At 47.7% G+C, this 15,744-nt stretch overlaps 1 protein-coding gene across 9 annotated transcripts in view; it reads right to left on the bottom strand.

Annotated features, from left to right (window-relative positions):
* The window catches only part of LOC135377911 (protein kinase C iota type-like), a 44,838-nt gene that overhangs the window by 17,532 nt on the left and 11,562 nt on the right, over positions 1-15,744 (bottom strand). For 6 of the 9 annotated variants that reach the window (XR_010418216.1, XR_010418217.1, XM_064610661.1 and 3 more), the window contains exons 2-7: positions 12,912-13,046; positions 12,393-12,794; positions 11,548-11,793; positions 5,363-5,563; positions 4,677-4,774; positions 4,004-4,140 (exon numbers count right to left, since the gene is read on the bottom strand). Coding sequence is in view for 7 of the 9 variants with exons in the window: in XM_064610661.1 (XP_064466731.1) it covers positions 4,004-4,140; positions 4,677-4,774; positions 5,363-5,563; positions 11,548-11,793; positions 12,393-12,638 (928 nt within the window). In the remaining 2 variants the exon portion in view is untranslated. The remainder of the gene's footprint in view (positions 1-4,003; positions 4,141-4,676; positions 4,775-5,362; positions 5,564-11,547; positions 11,794-12,392; positions 12,795-12,911; positions 13,047-15,744) is intronic. The other 3 variants (XM_064610662.1, XM_064610665.1, XM_064610666.1) reach the window with 3 other exon arrangements.

Genomic DNA, 15,744 nt, shown 5'->3' with positions numbered 1-15,744 from the left:
TGCCGTAGTATGTGCTCCACGACAGCGCGCACAATACAACCATGAGGCAACACCTTTCGCAGCCTGCGCAAGAGGCCTGCACTGTATGACGCGTTAAGACGTGACATAGTGAACGCCACTCTGAAGCCCGAGTGAACAAAGCAATCGAATTGCATTGCATCACTCTTCGTGAAATGCGTAGAGAGAGTTTGTGTACGAGGTAAAAGATGATAATTCCGCACTACTGTGTCCACCGCTTCCCTTCCTGGATCCTGGCATATCTACTGGATGTGGTGTCCGAGTCTGAGCGCAGGTGTGACGTGGCAACATCAAATGTGGAGTAATACTCTTTCAAGAGTTCAAGAGCTAGTGCTTGTCAGGTTCTTCAAACATTGACGAAATTCGCTTCTCGCTGGCCGAGAGAGGGGCGGTATGAGGAGAAGTGGGACACACTCTGTGAAGACTCGAGTTGTGCGATGATACCCACAGCGTCGGACGTGTTAATGTTCGCAGCGACGAAGCCAGGTGGGAGAACGACGGTGTGATGAAGCATGTTGATGAAGGGAATGCCAACGTAAAGCAGATGCAACGAGACACAATCAGTCCTTTACAGGCCTATGTGGCCCGTCACAAGAATCGCGCACGAATGCCCGAGCAGCACAGCATCTTGGCCCAATATTGGCTAGACGTCGGCAAACCTGATCCAATATTGCTCCTGTATTCCCAATATTTACCTAATATTGGCTGCTTATTGGGTACAATGACCCACACTCACATAGCACGCTTGCCACGAGGGTGTTATTGCTTCTGATTCGAAGAGAGAGAGGGGGAGGGGGCGTACGCCTTTTTGTAGCAATTTGGATATACGATAATTGACACAGAAGGGTGTACACCCCCCCCCTCTCTCTCTCTTTCTTCGAATCAGGAGCAAGAACCCTATCATTCGGGGCAATGGTTGGCGCACTGCGTGCTATGCGGTGAAGTTATGTTTTTACAGTGCTGTATGCACGACATTTTACCAATATTGGCTAAATCCTGGGCATATTTGCACAATATTCCCAAGACTCTTCCAATATTGGCTATGTAAATATGGCCATTTCTGAATAACTGGAAAAGGCAAAAAATTGAAAGAAAATTTTTCGATGAATCTACCGAATGTCTCAAACCAAAAGCAATACGAAACACGGATTGATGGTGAGTTAATACTACAAGCAATTTTCCTCACTTCAATGTTTTCTGTGTATGTAATAAAATTAAACTGACACCTCACCATTCATGTTGACTCAAAGGCGAGCAGGACTCTTCACTTTGCGGAAGCTCGTACGACAAGCAATGTATCTAATACGTTTTCTCTTAGAAAAGAAATGACACTGCCTTTCTAAGTGAGCTTTTGGTCCATTATCCCATTTATGTGATATTTCGAGCCTAACGTTGAATTTAAGCACGCATATCCGTAGGAGGTCCTTCTGACGTAATTATGTTGTTTGGGAACGTATTGCCAACCCACACATGTAACAGGACATATATTAATAAATTCAGTGACCTATATATGAAGTCTGTCAGAACTGCTCCTAAAGCTGAAAACACTAGGCTGGGAAAATTAGGTTGCCATTATAGGACCAATATAAGATACAGTGGCAGGGCATTGGTAAAACTGGCTGACCAATATCGTTCACAATATTGGTCCAATATGGGGCCAGGTTGCAATTGCCATATTGGACCAATATTGGTTTCCAATATTTGACCAATATTGGTTTGCTGCTTGGGTGGTAGCGCTGCAGTTATGTGTATGGGGACTGTGTCAGACGCAATGGCTTTTTTTTAACTCTTAGTCGTCGAGTAAATTTTCTGCACTATACTGTATAAGACCAGAAAAATTAAGTAAGCCGAAGGACTGGAGGGAAAGAAGGACTACGATGAAGAAAATTTCGCTTGCATGCGGATGCAGCTCCTATACACAAAAACGCGATTCAAGGAATGGGCGCCGCCATTAGTGCTGTCACCCCGTGGTAGTCACAGGAACTGTGCGCGTGTGGACTGCCGGTTGCAGAGTTCCTTCATTTCCCCGTGTGTGTTTTCGTTCATTTTCGTGTCCGTTCGTGTTCCTTTCATGCCGGTTCATTTTCTCCCACTCGGGAACCGGTGTAGAACATATATCGCACCGGCCAGCGCTCTTCACGCGAACAACTGTGCATATCGCACGCGGAGCACGCAATCTTCTTTTTTCTTGATCTTTCGAACGTTGATACGCTACTGAGATGTTTACCGGATGACTAGTTATATGGAATGTTACGTTATCGTCAGTCATACCCATTAAAAACGGCAGCCACCAGTATTCATCCCAATGGGAAGAGCGATTTTGGCAGTCAACCACTGTTGCGTCGTCACTGGGAACGAGGCTAAGGAGCGCACAGAGACTATAGTGGTTTGAGAGTAACGCGACAAGGTCTGTAGGGACCCGTGCAGTAAAGTTTCGGAGCGAAGAAAGAAGGCGCCAAGGGGTCGTGTAGCCCTGCAAACGAACGGTGACGAACGTGCAGCGGTCGTCTTTGTTCGGAATAAACGTCCACATTTCTTTTGCTTCCGTTATCTGCTTTTACCTGAATGGCAGTGACGTCGGTAGTGAGGAAAAGGCAACGCAGAGAGCGACCGCAGAGTTAAAACTAGAGATGGGACGAATCCATAATTTTCCGAATCCGAATCCGAATCTAAGGAAGGTTCTGCGAATCCACGAATCTTACGAATCTCGAATCTTTCGAATCCCTCCTTAAAAAGAGTTTTAATAGCCGGAGAAAAAAAAAAAAAAAAAAACACATACTGAAAAGTGTTTTGAAGCAGAATATGATATATTTGTTTAACGAAAAACAAATTCAATAATAGTTGATTTTGATGAAAAAATATACCATATACTTCTGGTGAACTGTAATTTATTTAACGTGCTGTTCGCCGACTACCGACTTCTCGAGTCTGAATTGTTTTCACATAACAAACCACAAATCGAAAGCAAATCCATGAGCTTTAAAAAAAATTAACGTAAGAGTTCCTGCCTGAACTCTTTCAGTCCAGAACAGCAACAACAGACAAATTAATGATGATGAATGGGGAACTTCGCCACATGAGAACAATGTAAACAATCAAACAAGAAAACACACGCCGACCAATCAGGCTTTCGGCGGACTCCGGAGACGCCAATTTTAAAAAGAAACAAACAAACGTGGCCGGCGAACAAGATTCGATCCGCCATTTTGGACACTGGGATTCGGATTCCAAAATCTCGAATCCCTGCCTAGGATTCGATGATTCGGTTGGCACATCCCTAGTTAAAACTCTCCCACTTGTGGCTCTGTCGCCACAGTGTTCGGCGCGCCGCCTGCGGAAGCGGACGTCCCCAATGCCCGGGGCGAGTATGGTGTATGATAGCAGCGTGTTATCGCAATCCAAACGCCCCCAGCACGTGTCGCTCTTGTTTTGGTTGTTTGATATCTGTTCGCACGTGGTCGTCCTTTTAAGCGGACCCTGTCTGTAGGCAGTGATGTGATTGCTCCGTGAACCTGCCGGTTGCATTCTTCATCGTATGTACGTAGTTCGAGGTTTTTTGGCGCAAGGGCTACTTAGGCCAAAGAGCGCATTCTTCATCGTCTTGTGTTTCCTGCACTGGAATAAAGTCATTCCGTCTCCTCAGCAGTTATAGTTCCTGCATGCAAGCACTACAGCGAGCTTTCGTCCAGACGAACACATCGTACGATCCCTGCTCTATTTCGCTTTGCAGAAGGAATCGTGGAAGGCTCTTGCTGATAAAGGCAGGGATGTGAGGAGTCGCTGTGATGAAGCAACTTTGTGCGAATTTGCGAACAGAACCACATGTTTTGCTGGACTGTTTTAGAATCATTATTTTCGTAGCTGTTTGCGCACGCATATACTCTACCTTTTTTCTAACGCGGGCTTGGTACAATGAACACGTGGCGACATGTGGCACTCATAACGACTGCTCTGTGTAATGGCATATGCATGATTTTTCCCTCACCAGCACTGTGAACGAAATTCAGCGCATGCGCTAGCTGTGCAGAGACCAGTTTCGCTTTGCTCTCTGGCATGGGCCCAGAACGGCGGATAATCTGGCTCAGCGTGCCGCGGGACACATATTCCATCACGAAACACCACCTGAAATACAAAGAACGTGTCGTTAGAAAACGCAAGGCGCTCATTTTAAGACGTATCGTTAGCCTAAAAAGCGGTCCATACGGTGAATCTCTCAAGGGATCAACGAGTCCGTGGAAAAACCATCGAATGTGTGAACAGTACCATAGATACGCAAACGAGCCGAGCATTTCACGAGAAGGCCATGCCAATCTGGCGTAATGGTAACATCCCTGACCGGTAATCAGGAGGGTCCAAGTTCACCCCCTGGCGCTGGCACTCACTGGCTTTTTCGTGAATTACGTGTTGACTTAGTAACATACACTTCAATGGGTACGTACGCTGTACGTTAAAAGAACGGACAGCACAGACCCTATGATGCTGTTCATGTATCCTTTTTCTTTTTTTTTTTCATGGAATGTGTGTGCATACAGAGAAACTGACGGCATGGCCCACGTTTGAGGTAAAGACGGGCAGATGTGCGAGTGTGAACGGGAACGTGCACGGATTCTCGTTCCCACAAACGACAGCGTTTGAGCAATAAACAGTATGTGACTTGCCCTCTTGATGTCTCATAGTAGGCCTTCAGCGTAGCGACGAAAGGATGATGGGAGACAGCCTGCCATGCAACACGCTCAGCTTCGACACGTCGTGCTTCCTATAGTAAAGTGAAGACATTCGAAAATTACATCGAGGAATTGAACTGCCTATGCCACGTAGGTTTGTAAAAGACTAGAAACAAAACAAAACAAACAAAAAGGAACAGCACAAAGCATAGAGAAAGAATCTCCCTTTTCGTCGGTAGACATATTTGCTTATACTTAGGACTCTTTCATACCGAACTGACTTGAAAAATCAAAGGCAGAGACCGTTTTTCATGTTCATAAGCTTCCGCTAGCGCTCCATATGGGACTAAACGAAAGTGACTGATCACACCCGGATCTACGCCTCGACGTTGTCTGGCGGTGAGCGCGAAACTGTTAGAGTTTCTGTCTCACTGTCTGCGGTATTCATGGTTGTCTTCATGTGTGATCATTATCATGACTACGATATCTCTAGACTGATGTACATGCGACTTTTGCACAAGCCCTATTCTGATGAGTCTCTATAGTTTCTGACTCTTGTACTTGAGGCACCATATGGTTCATGATAGCATTTCAGATTGAGAATATGAGGGGTTCCTGGCCCATCACTTGCTTTTTCGTGGACTACTATCCTGTACGCTGTAATGCAAACTGTTTCCCACCTTGGCCTGCTCCCGGTGATGTTTCTCGATGCATTTAAGGGCAGCCAACTCTTTTGTCGCTTTGTGACGTACTAGATAGACGACCCCGAAGCTGCCTTTGCCAAGGATGTGAAGCTGCGTTAAGGAGTTGAGTCGCCAGTCGCACGTTTCCTCTGGGTTCACCCAGCAGGTGAGCTCGTCGATTTCGCCGAGAGAGATCTGCTAATTCTCACAAGAAACACAGGAAGATCTTTCAACACGGCTACTAGTAATAAACTAAAGGATGAAAAGGTAAAAGTATAAAAGATCAAAGCTTGAGAAGCGCGCAAAAAAGGGTACGCAAAACATCGAGCGGGTTACACATGCCTTAGACAGCCTATACGCTCTAAAGGAAGAATGTTAAAACAGGGGAAGAAACAGTCTTTCTCCCCTGTGATTTGCTGAATTTGAAAAGCACGAAGTGGTTGCATGCGTCGGGAGCTGTTGGCCTCGCAGGACGTCCTCGTGCAGCTTAACAGTGCATGCAGTTCAGTACAACAGCACAACTTCAGTGCATCTACTTTAGGTCAAATCTTCTCATTGAAATCTTGATGCCAGGATAGAGTTGTGCCTGGTCCCTTACAATCACAAATACACAGCATGAGATCAATGTGTTTTTAATTGCGGTGTTAGGGGAGGATGACGACATTAGGGAGTTTCAGTACATCGGAAGAACTCTAGGAAAACTATACGATAAAGGAAGTTACCAAATCCGAGCTTTGCAATGTGATGTCACCCACTTCACCCAGGCAGCACAATTTACTGAAAGTGAGTGTAATGGGGATGGACGGGTAGGTGGAAGGCCTTGAGCAGACTCGTGGAACCATGATAAGACACGTTGATATAAGAACGTTGATAAGACACCCCTATTGCACTCGACTTTCAGTACATTGTGCTGCTTGGGCAAAGAAACAAGGTGATTGGCTTAAGTTTCCGCAACTGTTATCGTGAACACTTCCTGATGTAACTAAAACTCGCTATTGTGTTGGGAAACGACGACGACCCAAGCAGCACAATGTACCGAAAGTCGAGTGCAATAGGGTGGAGGGTATGTGTCTTATCAATGGTCTTTAGTTTCACCAGTTCGTTCAAGGTCTTCCACCTACCCGTCCACCCTTATTGCACTCGACTTTCAGTACATTGTGCTGCTTGGGGATCTTGGAATCGTTGAAGCGATTCCTGGGCGGTTTCAGTCGTGAATCATTGAGACACGTCCAGTGCAACTCGCGTAGCTTTCAAGGTAGGCCATCGAGTATCTCCTGAACGTTCCAGAAATGTGTTAGCCCGCACTTGAGCAGTTACTACCATCCCCAGGTACACCGCAGCCTTCTACGTATAGTTCGCTCTCTATATCTCGTCCAAGTCTATAATCGCGGAAATCTGTTCATCGAGATATCGCGGTACTCTAGCGTGATGAGTTAACAGCGCGAGCTTCAGCTCCAGGATCTTGACGGAAGGAATTTCCTGGAGGATTCCTATCTCCGAGGATCTCCGAAGTAAACATAGTGATCTTCTCGCAGACAAGTTCTCGGAGCTGTTTGAGACGATCCATGGAGCATGGATCAGTTGCCAAATCCTTTCCAGAGTTTCCTTCCCGGGTTTCAGCGCCAAAACGTAAGGAATATGACAACTGGTCTCTGTAGATGTACTCGGTTTCAAGGTCATGGATCGAATGACAGCAGAATGAATAATGCGCGTGATCATCGGATGCAAGCGGACGTGAGCGTCGTCGTCGCTTCAAAGCACAGACCTACGAGATGGTATCAAAAAGTTCCGAGACATTTCCGAGATCTTCGGAAGACCATTCAGGACATCGCTTACATCGTCGATGTGTCGTGTGGAACAGTGCAAAAAATCCCCATCTGTTTTGAACATGCACCGCATTGCTGCAAAGTGTGAGTCTAAGATTCTGACCCCCGATCAGAAGGCGCGCCGTGTCGAACTCTGTCAGGATCTCGTCAGCACATCTTAGATGACTTAACATTCATGTCAAGGGTGATCACTGGGGATGAGACTTGGTTCTACGGTTACGACCAGAGACCAAACAACAGGCTTAGCAGTGGAAGAGCCCAGCATCTTCAAGACCGAAGAAGGCGAGGCAGGTCAGGAGTGCGACCAAGACTCATCGTTTTCTTTGACATTCGCTGAGTTGTGCACCGTGAATTCCTCCCCGAGGGCCAGACCGTGAACACCCCGTTTTGCTGCAGTGTTCTAGGGTGTCTGACGGTGGATCATAAGAGTCCGGGATTGCTGGTTGTAATTCATGACAAAAGTAGCTGAGCACAACAGGAAAAACAATGAACAGAGTAGACTTCATGAGCACCTAAAGTCATGTTCAGAATGAGCACCATGGTTTGAAAAAACACTTATCCTGAAATGATGTAGGGGTAAGGGCGCTCTTTTGTTCGAGGAAGCTAGACAGATAAACAACCTCGGAGACAAATATATAAGTCAGGCCTCTGTCTTTTATTCTGATCAGATAGATCAGTTTTTGGAAGGACCTGTTCCAAGAGAGGTAACAGATAAATTCTATAGCACGCGTGGCTCAGTTGAAATAAAAAATGAAAAAAAGAAGAAGAAAAAACGTGCTATAAATAGTTCGTCTTCTTGTCAATAAAATCATTTGTTGAAAGTTCAGTGCTGTGTGTTGTGTTCGTCCATTTTGTCACTTTTAAGGACTGCACTATTAGGTTTTGCTGCTTTTATCATGAGGGTGGACATTCGGCGCAAAAGACCCGAACTGTGGCAAATGGATGTCCATCATGACAATGCCATGCACCCGCTCACAGAACGTTCGCAACATGTCCGTTTTTCGGTCGCAACAACATAACCACCATTCTTCACAAGCCCTACTCGCCGGATTTGGCCCTCTGCAACTTTTCCTCTTTCCGATTATGAAATCCGATGATGAAACCCGATGATGAAACCCGATGATGAAACCCGATGATGAAACCCGATGATGAAGGGCCACCGTTTTGAGACCGCAGACGAGATTCAGCGCGAATCGCAGAAGGTGCTTGACACCACTGAAGAAAGGGGCTTCCAGGGAGTTTTCCCGAAAGTGACGATGATGACGATGAAAATCTGAGTTTTATTGGGGGCAAAAGCTACTCGGACTATAGTGCTTTCACGAAAGTGAAAAAAGCTCTGGGAGCGGTGTGTCGCTCTACAATGGGACTGCTTCGAGGGTTATTGTGACCAAGATATGTGGTTCGTTTTATACAGGCCTAGTCTTTTTGATACCACGTCCTACTATACGACATTTTAACAAACTAGACACTTAAAGGGGCCGTAAACAGGTACACAAGGGGCCCATTTCTTTGTGTTATATTATTGAAACTTAGGCAGTGAAAACTCCTTGCAATTACTATCGCTCAAAAACAAAAGGCGCTTGCATACGAATGAAATATTCACTGACTCTTTCACATTTTAGCTCCGCCCCGCGCTCTAACTTTACGTCATTTTGACGTAGCGCTTTCCTCACCAATTACGAGTGTTCCAGGTATGATTTTATTTCAAATGCTAATTGGACTAGATGAACGTGAATCCTCTTCTGTTCAAAATCTGAACAGTTACAGCCTCTAAGTGAAAGCGAAATGCGTTTAATTTAGGTATCATACGCGCACTACGTTTTCTGGGCAGTAGCACACAGCACACCACGAGCGCGAATGAATATCCGGGACTACAGTTCCGGAATCTTAGGTAGGTGCGCGATGGGACATCTTCGTCATCTTCGAATGGTTCCGACAACTGGCCTGCCGTACTTGCTTGCGGCTTGAGCCACGCGGCATCGCCTCACCAGCTCGCGTGCCCAAGCAGCACAATGTACTGAAAGTCGAGTGCAATAGGGGTGGACAGGTAGGTGGAAGACCTTGAACGAACTGGTGAAACTAAAGAACATTGATAAAACACATACCGTCCACCCCTACTGCACTCGACTTTCGGTACATTGTGCTGCTTGGGTGGAACAGTGGTTAGCGTGCTGGCCATGTCATGTCGTGACTGGGAGGAACCCGGGTTCGAATCGCGTCATGTGATAGCAGCCCAACTGTTGACGTTTGCGACAGCCGGAGATGTTGAATATGCCATGACGTTGAATTTCGGAACCACGGATTGCAAAATGTAGTTTCACACAAACAAACTGAGCGCTCTGACTCACAGCTGATAACGAAGTATGTTTATTGGCTGGTAATTTGAAATGTCATATGCGCAGCTCGGCGGTTTCTTTGTGAGGCTGAAGGAACAGTGAAAGCCACGCGCATCCCCCACCCCCATAAATGTTTCGTTTTCGGCTGCATAAGATTGTACGATAAATATCGCATGCGTTCTCGCACGAGAACAATAGTTGTGGCTGGTCATCTGTAGCGCATGAGACTGGTCTTTTACCTGAGCACGCTCAATGCAACCCCTCAATTCTTTCCGAGATCCCGTAAGAGAATGAGTGAGGTTGAGATCACTCTGTGGGCAGCAGGAAACGATGCATGTGCCAATCAGGTGGCCCGTGGCGCCACGTCCACTAGCTCGGTCGAATCGGTCGAAGCGGTCGGAGGGTATAATATGTGGTCTATATAGTGAATGCGGTGATTTTTCTGGGCTTTTTTTATGTGCTAAGACACCGTTCAGTAAAAATATCCTGTACGGTCGCTCCTGATAGACTGCATAATGAATGATGCAGGGCTCCGAGTATTGCATTGCCATTTCCTTGCTCCTCAAATGAGTATAGAAGGCACCTCGAACATATATTGTTTACCGCGTGATATGAACATGCTACGTTCAGGAACTGTTACGCAAAATATTTCCTTCGAGAAGCGCGCATTTCCTGGGAAAGTTAGTTTACAACAGCGCGCGCTGCGGCGGCGATCTCTCCCGGCTACTTCTGGTGTGTTGTGACGTCAGATCATCCGAGCACTTTATTGGCTATCAAGAATCGTCTGCTACGGCGCGGGGGCAAGGCGACCGGTTGACTGCTCTGTGCCAAACGGCAGACGTGGGACGCGCGGCGCCAAATACAAGCGCAAAAAGAAAGAAATAATGAAAGCGAAGTCTCTAGTTGAGGCTGCAGCAAATACAAATAAAATAAATAAATAAAGAAGGGAGATGGCGTGACGTCACAGACTGGCAGCCGAGGGAAGGAGCTTTTCTGCCCGCAAGATGGAAAGCTCTCTTGCGCACCAGGATTGCGCGCTACACTCGGACGTTTTGTGCGAATGTGTGGCTTGATCCTAATTTATATACCTCCTCACATATCTCTTAAAGGGTGACATTTCTAAGACGAAATGTTCAACCACAGAGAAACTAAATAAATCACATGTGACATCTAATCCATTAGGTCTGTTTGGTGGTAAAGCGGACAATCAGCGATAGACTGCTTCACACCTTTAGGCCGGTGCATTCAACGCTACGTTCTAGTAATGTAGCCACTGTCTCCAGTATTGATGATGACGCGTCAAGTTGGGGAAGACAACGTATACGTGGAAGTGTTGTTGTGATGTGCTCCAGCGAGGCTGTGCTATGCCCGTGGAATACTTGTTAGACATTGCGCTTATAGCGTGACTTGTTGTAAGCTACACAAGTTGGGGTCTATGGGACAGGGTGGCGGACTTATCGAGGAAGGCGTCGTGCTCACTCATCACGTCAGGGAGTGTGGTGCACGGCGTCACTAATCAATCAATTCGGCGGGTCGCGTTGTGCATGTCGCTTAAAGGAGCACCAAAGCGCAAAAAGTTCTCATCGCGAAATGAAAGACACTGTTACCTTGACACAATGCAAAAGGAACGGAATTCATCTGTCGCGTTGTTCGTGATTTATGCGCGAACGAAACTGCAATCTACACCTTCCCTCCTCCTCAAGAAGCACGGCAATGCAAAGCGGCCTGTCATTGGTCTCCTCAATCATCTCCCGCGATGACTGGACGAATCGTTTGAGGAGACCAATTACAGGCAGCTCCGTATTGCCGTGCTTCTTGCGCAAGAGAGGAGAGGGAAAGCTAAATTGCTATTTCGTTCGCACATAAATCACGAAAAATTACGCGACGGATGAATGCCGTTCCTTTTGCGCTGCTGTCAAGGTAAAGATATATTTGATTCCGTGAGGATAAATTATTGCCCTTTAATGCCCCTTTAATAGATATCGTGGTACAGAGTAGAGTGTAAGGATCTCTGTCATACCGGTCTGAGTCTAAACCTTCCTAGGATTCCCGAGAAGATGCCACAGAGGTCAGTGCGAGAGCCGCCGGATGACTTATGCGTAGTGTATTCCTGAGGGTGGCCGCTTTTCGACTTCTTCGGTTTAGAAACGGGACTCTGGGGCGACTGCAGAACCACCTGGGAGGGTCCCGCGGAGGACTCCTCCTCGTCCCGTTTCTTGACCTTCGCGCCGGGCTCTTTGTTGGGCAACATCCATTTCATCGAAGCCTGCGACCAATATAGCTCAGTTCAGTCCCATAACCCAGAGAACAAACCGCTGCGTTCGTGAACTGAATGTCGCCACACAAAATTACAGCAACAACAATGTACCAGGCGCAAAGGGCAAGAAGCCAAAAGCTCCGACGGTCTCCCAGTCCTACCACTTTGTACTCTTTTTCACTACTGAAACTGGAAGAAGCTATATGCACAGGGTATGCATCGTAGCGTGACATTGTCTCACGGGGAAGGGAGGCTCATTCGGCGGCTCCCTACACTAACACACTGTGCAGATTTGGCATTGCAGTCATGAAGAGAAAGTACCGCGGAGACATATCAGCTGCTGAGTTGTAAATTTACAGCAAAGCATCCACAATAACCAGAAAGCTTATTTGCGGTGCCAGAGTGTACAGCCCCCCTGTATCGGGCGCAGGAATGTTATTTATTTCTGCAATATTGACGTGGAAGAAAAAAATGTCAACGTCTTTTGTGTTGCTCTTCACTGAAAAGCGGCCACGCTGCTCGCCTGAGCACATTTAAGAATGTGAGGTTTGCTGCATTGACTGCACAAGAGTTGTTAACGATTGGTTGATCTGATGAAGCATACATACCGCTTCATCGGGATCTGGGACCTTGACAGGCGCGATGGTAGGCACTTCTTCGGTGACTTGAGATCCCTTCTGTTTGGCAGAACCTGCAGCGTCAGCATTGGCACTGGCGTTACCACGAACGTTGGTGCTGGTGTTAGGATTCGTGTTGGCATTAGGGTTGGCGCATGTATTAGCACTGGTGTTGGTAGCTCCCGTGGGTGCGGCGGCCATCGCTTCCACGCCGGCGACAGGAGCAGCCGAGCGCATCGGGGCCCGCGATGTGTCGCCATCGACGTCGTTGTCCCGGCGAGGCGTGTTGCCGCTGTCCTGGCCTGCTTGATGCACCAGCTGCTCCGCGTCGCTGTGGGGCGTCCGGGCCGCCGAGTCCTGGGTTGTCGTCGCTACACTCAGGGCTGATCACACCTGAAACGATGCCACATAGCCACCTTGAAAAATTATACTGCTCTTTGTGACGGGCCGACAGTTTGTATCTTGAGGCTAACGTATGCTACCAGTCGAATGTTCTTTGAAAGCGGTCACCTTGGTCAATCAGAGAAACCATGTGGTGGAGGAGTGGCGGCAGGGCTGGGCCGCTCTTCAGCAGCTCACCGAGCCGGCCTCCATGTAGAAGTCTGCTGCACCCCCTGGTGCGCCCCTGTAAATGTCCAGTGGGGCCTGCTTATAAAGTTGTTATTACATGAGACGTCATCTGTTGCATCGTAGACATTTTTACAATCAAATTTCAAGAACAGAACTGCAAGACATCGATCGAGGGGTGATTACAGAGCGAAAGAAGATCATACTGAAATCAGCTAATTCATAGGCTGTTTCCGTATTTCCGAGTTTATACAGACCCATGACAGACGGGCTCGCAAGGTCATACGTCAACGAATACAGTCAACCGTCAATATGGTTAGGGAGGCTCATAGGCCACAGCTGATTAGTGCTCCTCCGCCACTAGGTCCAAGAACTGGAAATAAGCTAGGTGGTCTTAGAAGACAGGATTTGAATTACCTCCAGTCGCCCAAACGCCCATGAGCTGAGCATTTATTCACAGCAAAGAAAACCTTGCTATCGGCGCCCTTAAAGGGGCCGTAAACAGGTATACAAGGTGCGCGTTTCTTTGCGTTATATTATTGCGACTTAGGCAGTGAAAGCTCCTTGCAATTACTAGCGCTCAAAACCAAAAGGCGCTTGCATGCGGATGAAATATTCACTGCACTCTTTCGCTTTTTAGCTCCGCCCTGCGCTCTAACTTTACGTCATTTTGACGTGGCGCTTTCCTCATCAATTGCGATCAAGGGTTCCACGTATGATTTTATTTCCCTTGCGGAAATGGACTAGATGAATTCAAAACCATTCAAAATCTAAACAGTTACAACCTCAAACTGGAAAAGAAATGCGTTCAATTTAGATACCACACGCGTACTAAGTTTTCCGCGCAGTAGCACGCAGCACACTGCGAGCGCGAATGAATATCCGGCGCTACAGTTTCGGAATCTTAGGTAGGTGCGCGATGGGTCATCTTTGTCATCTTCGCATGGTTCCGACGACTGGGGGTTTGAGCCACGCGGCATCGCGTCACCAGCTCGCGTGGCACAGTGGTTAGCGTGCTGGTCATGTCACGTCGTGACTGGGAGGTACCCGGGTTCGAATCGCGTCATATGATAGCAGCCCAATTGTTGACGTTTGCGCCAGCCGAAGATGTTGGAGATGTCATGAGGCTGAATTTCGGAACCAGGGAGCGGAAAATGTTGTTCCACACGAACAAACGAAGCACTTCGCCTCACAGCTGATAGTGAAGCCTGTTTATTGGCTGGTAATTTGAAACGTCATGTTCGGAGCTCGGTACCCCGATTGGTCGGCAAGGTTACGTAGCCATGTGACTATGCGTGGTGGAGGGAGGCACGCTGGTTACTCATCTTTGAAAGCATTTATATGGGTCACTGAGCTGGCACGAGCAGAACCACATGTATATTTGGGTGTTATGGCCTGCGTTCTTTCATGGGGTACCATTACTTGTGAAATGTTTGGCGGCCCCTTTAAGGCGCTCTGAGTTCCCATGAGCCCTTGCGTGCTACAGGTGGCGCTTGCTTTTCTAAAAAGGTCTATAGCGTTTGCAGGGCATTGAGCACGCGCTCGGCACTCGCGCAGGAAGCGCAGCCAAAGCTATTGAGCTTTTTTATGAACTTTTATACAAACGGGCCCAGGTCACCGAATGTGCGCACTTTTTTTGTCTACTTTCTGATCGCAGTTGCATTTCGCGCCGCCCGTTCCGCGTCTCGGCTGGTTGCTTTCGCTATCAGACGATTCTCTGCAGCCAATAACAGTGCTGACAGACTTAAAGGGACGGTCGCATCCGTTCCAGTAGATTTCGAAACCATGTGATTTATTCATCGTTGACCATTGACCACGGTATCGAAAATCCCACGCGAAATAGTGGCGTAGTTTCACTGTTATTCGACGGAATACATGACAAGAGCAGACGACGGATGTTGAGAGTATTCGGGAATTCCCTCTCTGGAAAAACGAGAGCACGTCACTCCCGAACACGACCCCTTCACATCCTCCTCATCTGTCGTAGTTTGGCGACTTCACGCCAGTCACACTGAGTAGTCGGTGTAACGTGCGTTTTCACGTCACACCAACTACGCAGCGTGACTGGCGTGAAGTCGCCAAATTACGACGGACGAGGAGGATGTGAAGGGGCCTTGTCTTATCTAGGTGGTGTTGGATAAGCCGACGAGGACGAGGGAAGCGAGGCTTGCACGCGCGCTACGAGGCAATAGTTTGTTTTCATGCACCACGGACCTGCGTCTTGTTCTTCGCTTTGATTGGTTGGTCGCTGCCGTGCGCAGTCGTCAGTCGCGCAAGGAGCGACTGTTTGGACGGCGCCAGCGAACGGGCCTCCGGCGTACTCCAAGTGACGTTTCTGCTGTTGCGGGCGCCGTTCCAGGCTCCCGCCCGGCATTGGGGACGTGTCTTTACATGTCTGGGCGGCGCCTTTCCTCCTCTGAGCGCCGCTTTCTCACTTCTTCGCTTGGGGAGTGACGTCACGCCGCCGGAACTTCTGCGGCCGCGGAAGCGGCGCTGATCTTTAAAATTCGTTTATTTGATACCTAAGCACTCTTTGGACGAAAAAATTGGCGGTAGATTGTCGGCCGATGCCGAACATAGTGGTATCGGTTTCATAGATGGGTTTCTGGAAGCGACCGTCCTTTAAATGTACTGTAAAGCAGCAGGCATACAATTTTATATTGTTGGCTCATTTGACAGCCTGGGTGCTCAGTACACAAACGCCACAAATTTCGTTCAAAGCCACCCCATAGTTTTTTAGAAAATTAAGTTTCAATATTACGGGCAACTCTGTGTC

Source organism: Ornithodoros turicata, chromosome 1, assembly GCF_037126465.1.
Source record: "Ornithodoros turicata isolate Travis chromosome 1, ASM3712646v1, whole genome shotgun sequence".
NCBI lineage: Eukaryota > Metazoa > Arthropoda > Arachnida > Ixodida > Argasidae > Ornithodoros > Ornithodoros turicata.
Note: the sequence above shows the minus strand (reverse complement) of the source record. Positions and strands in the feature narration are given on the sequence as shown.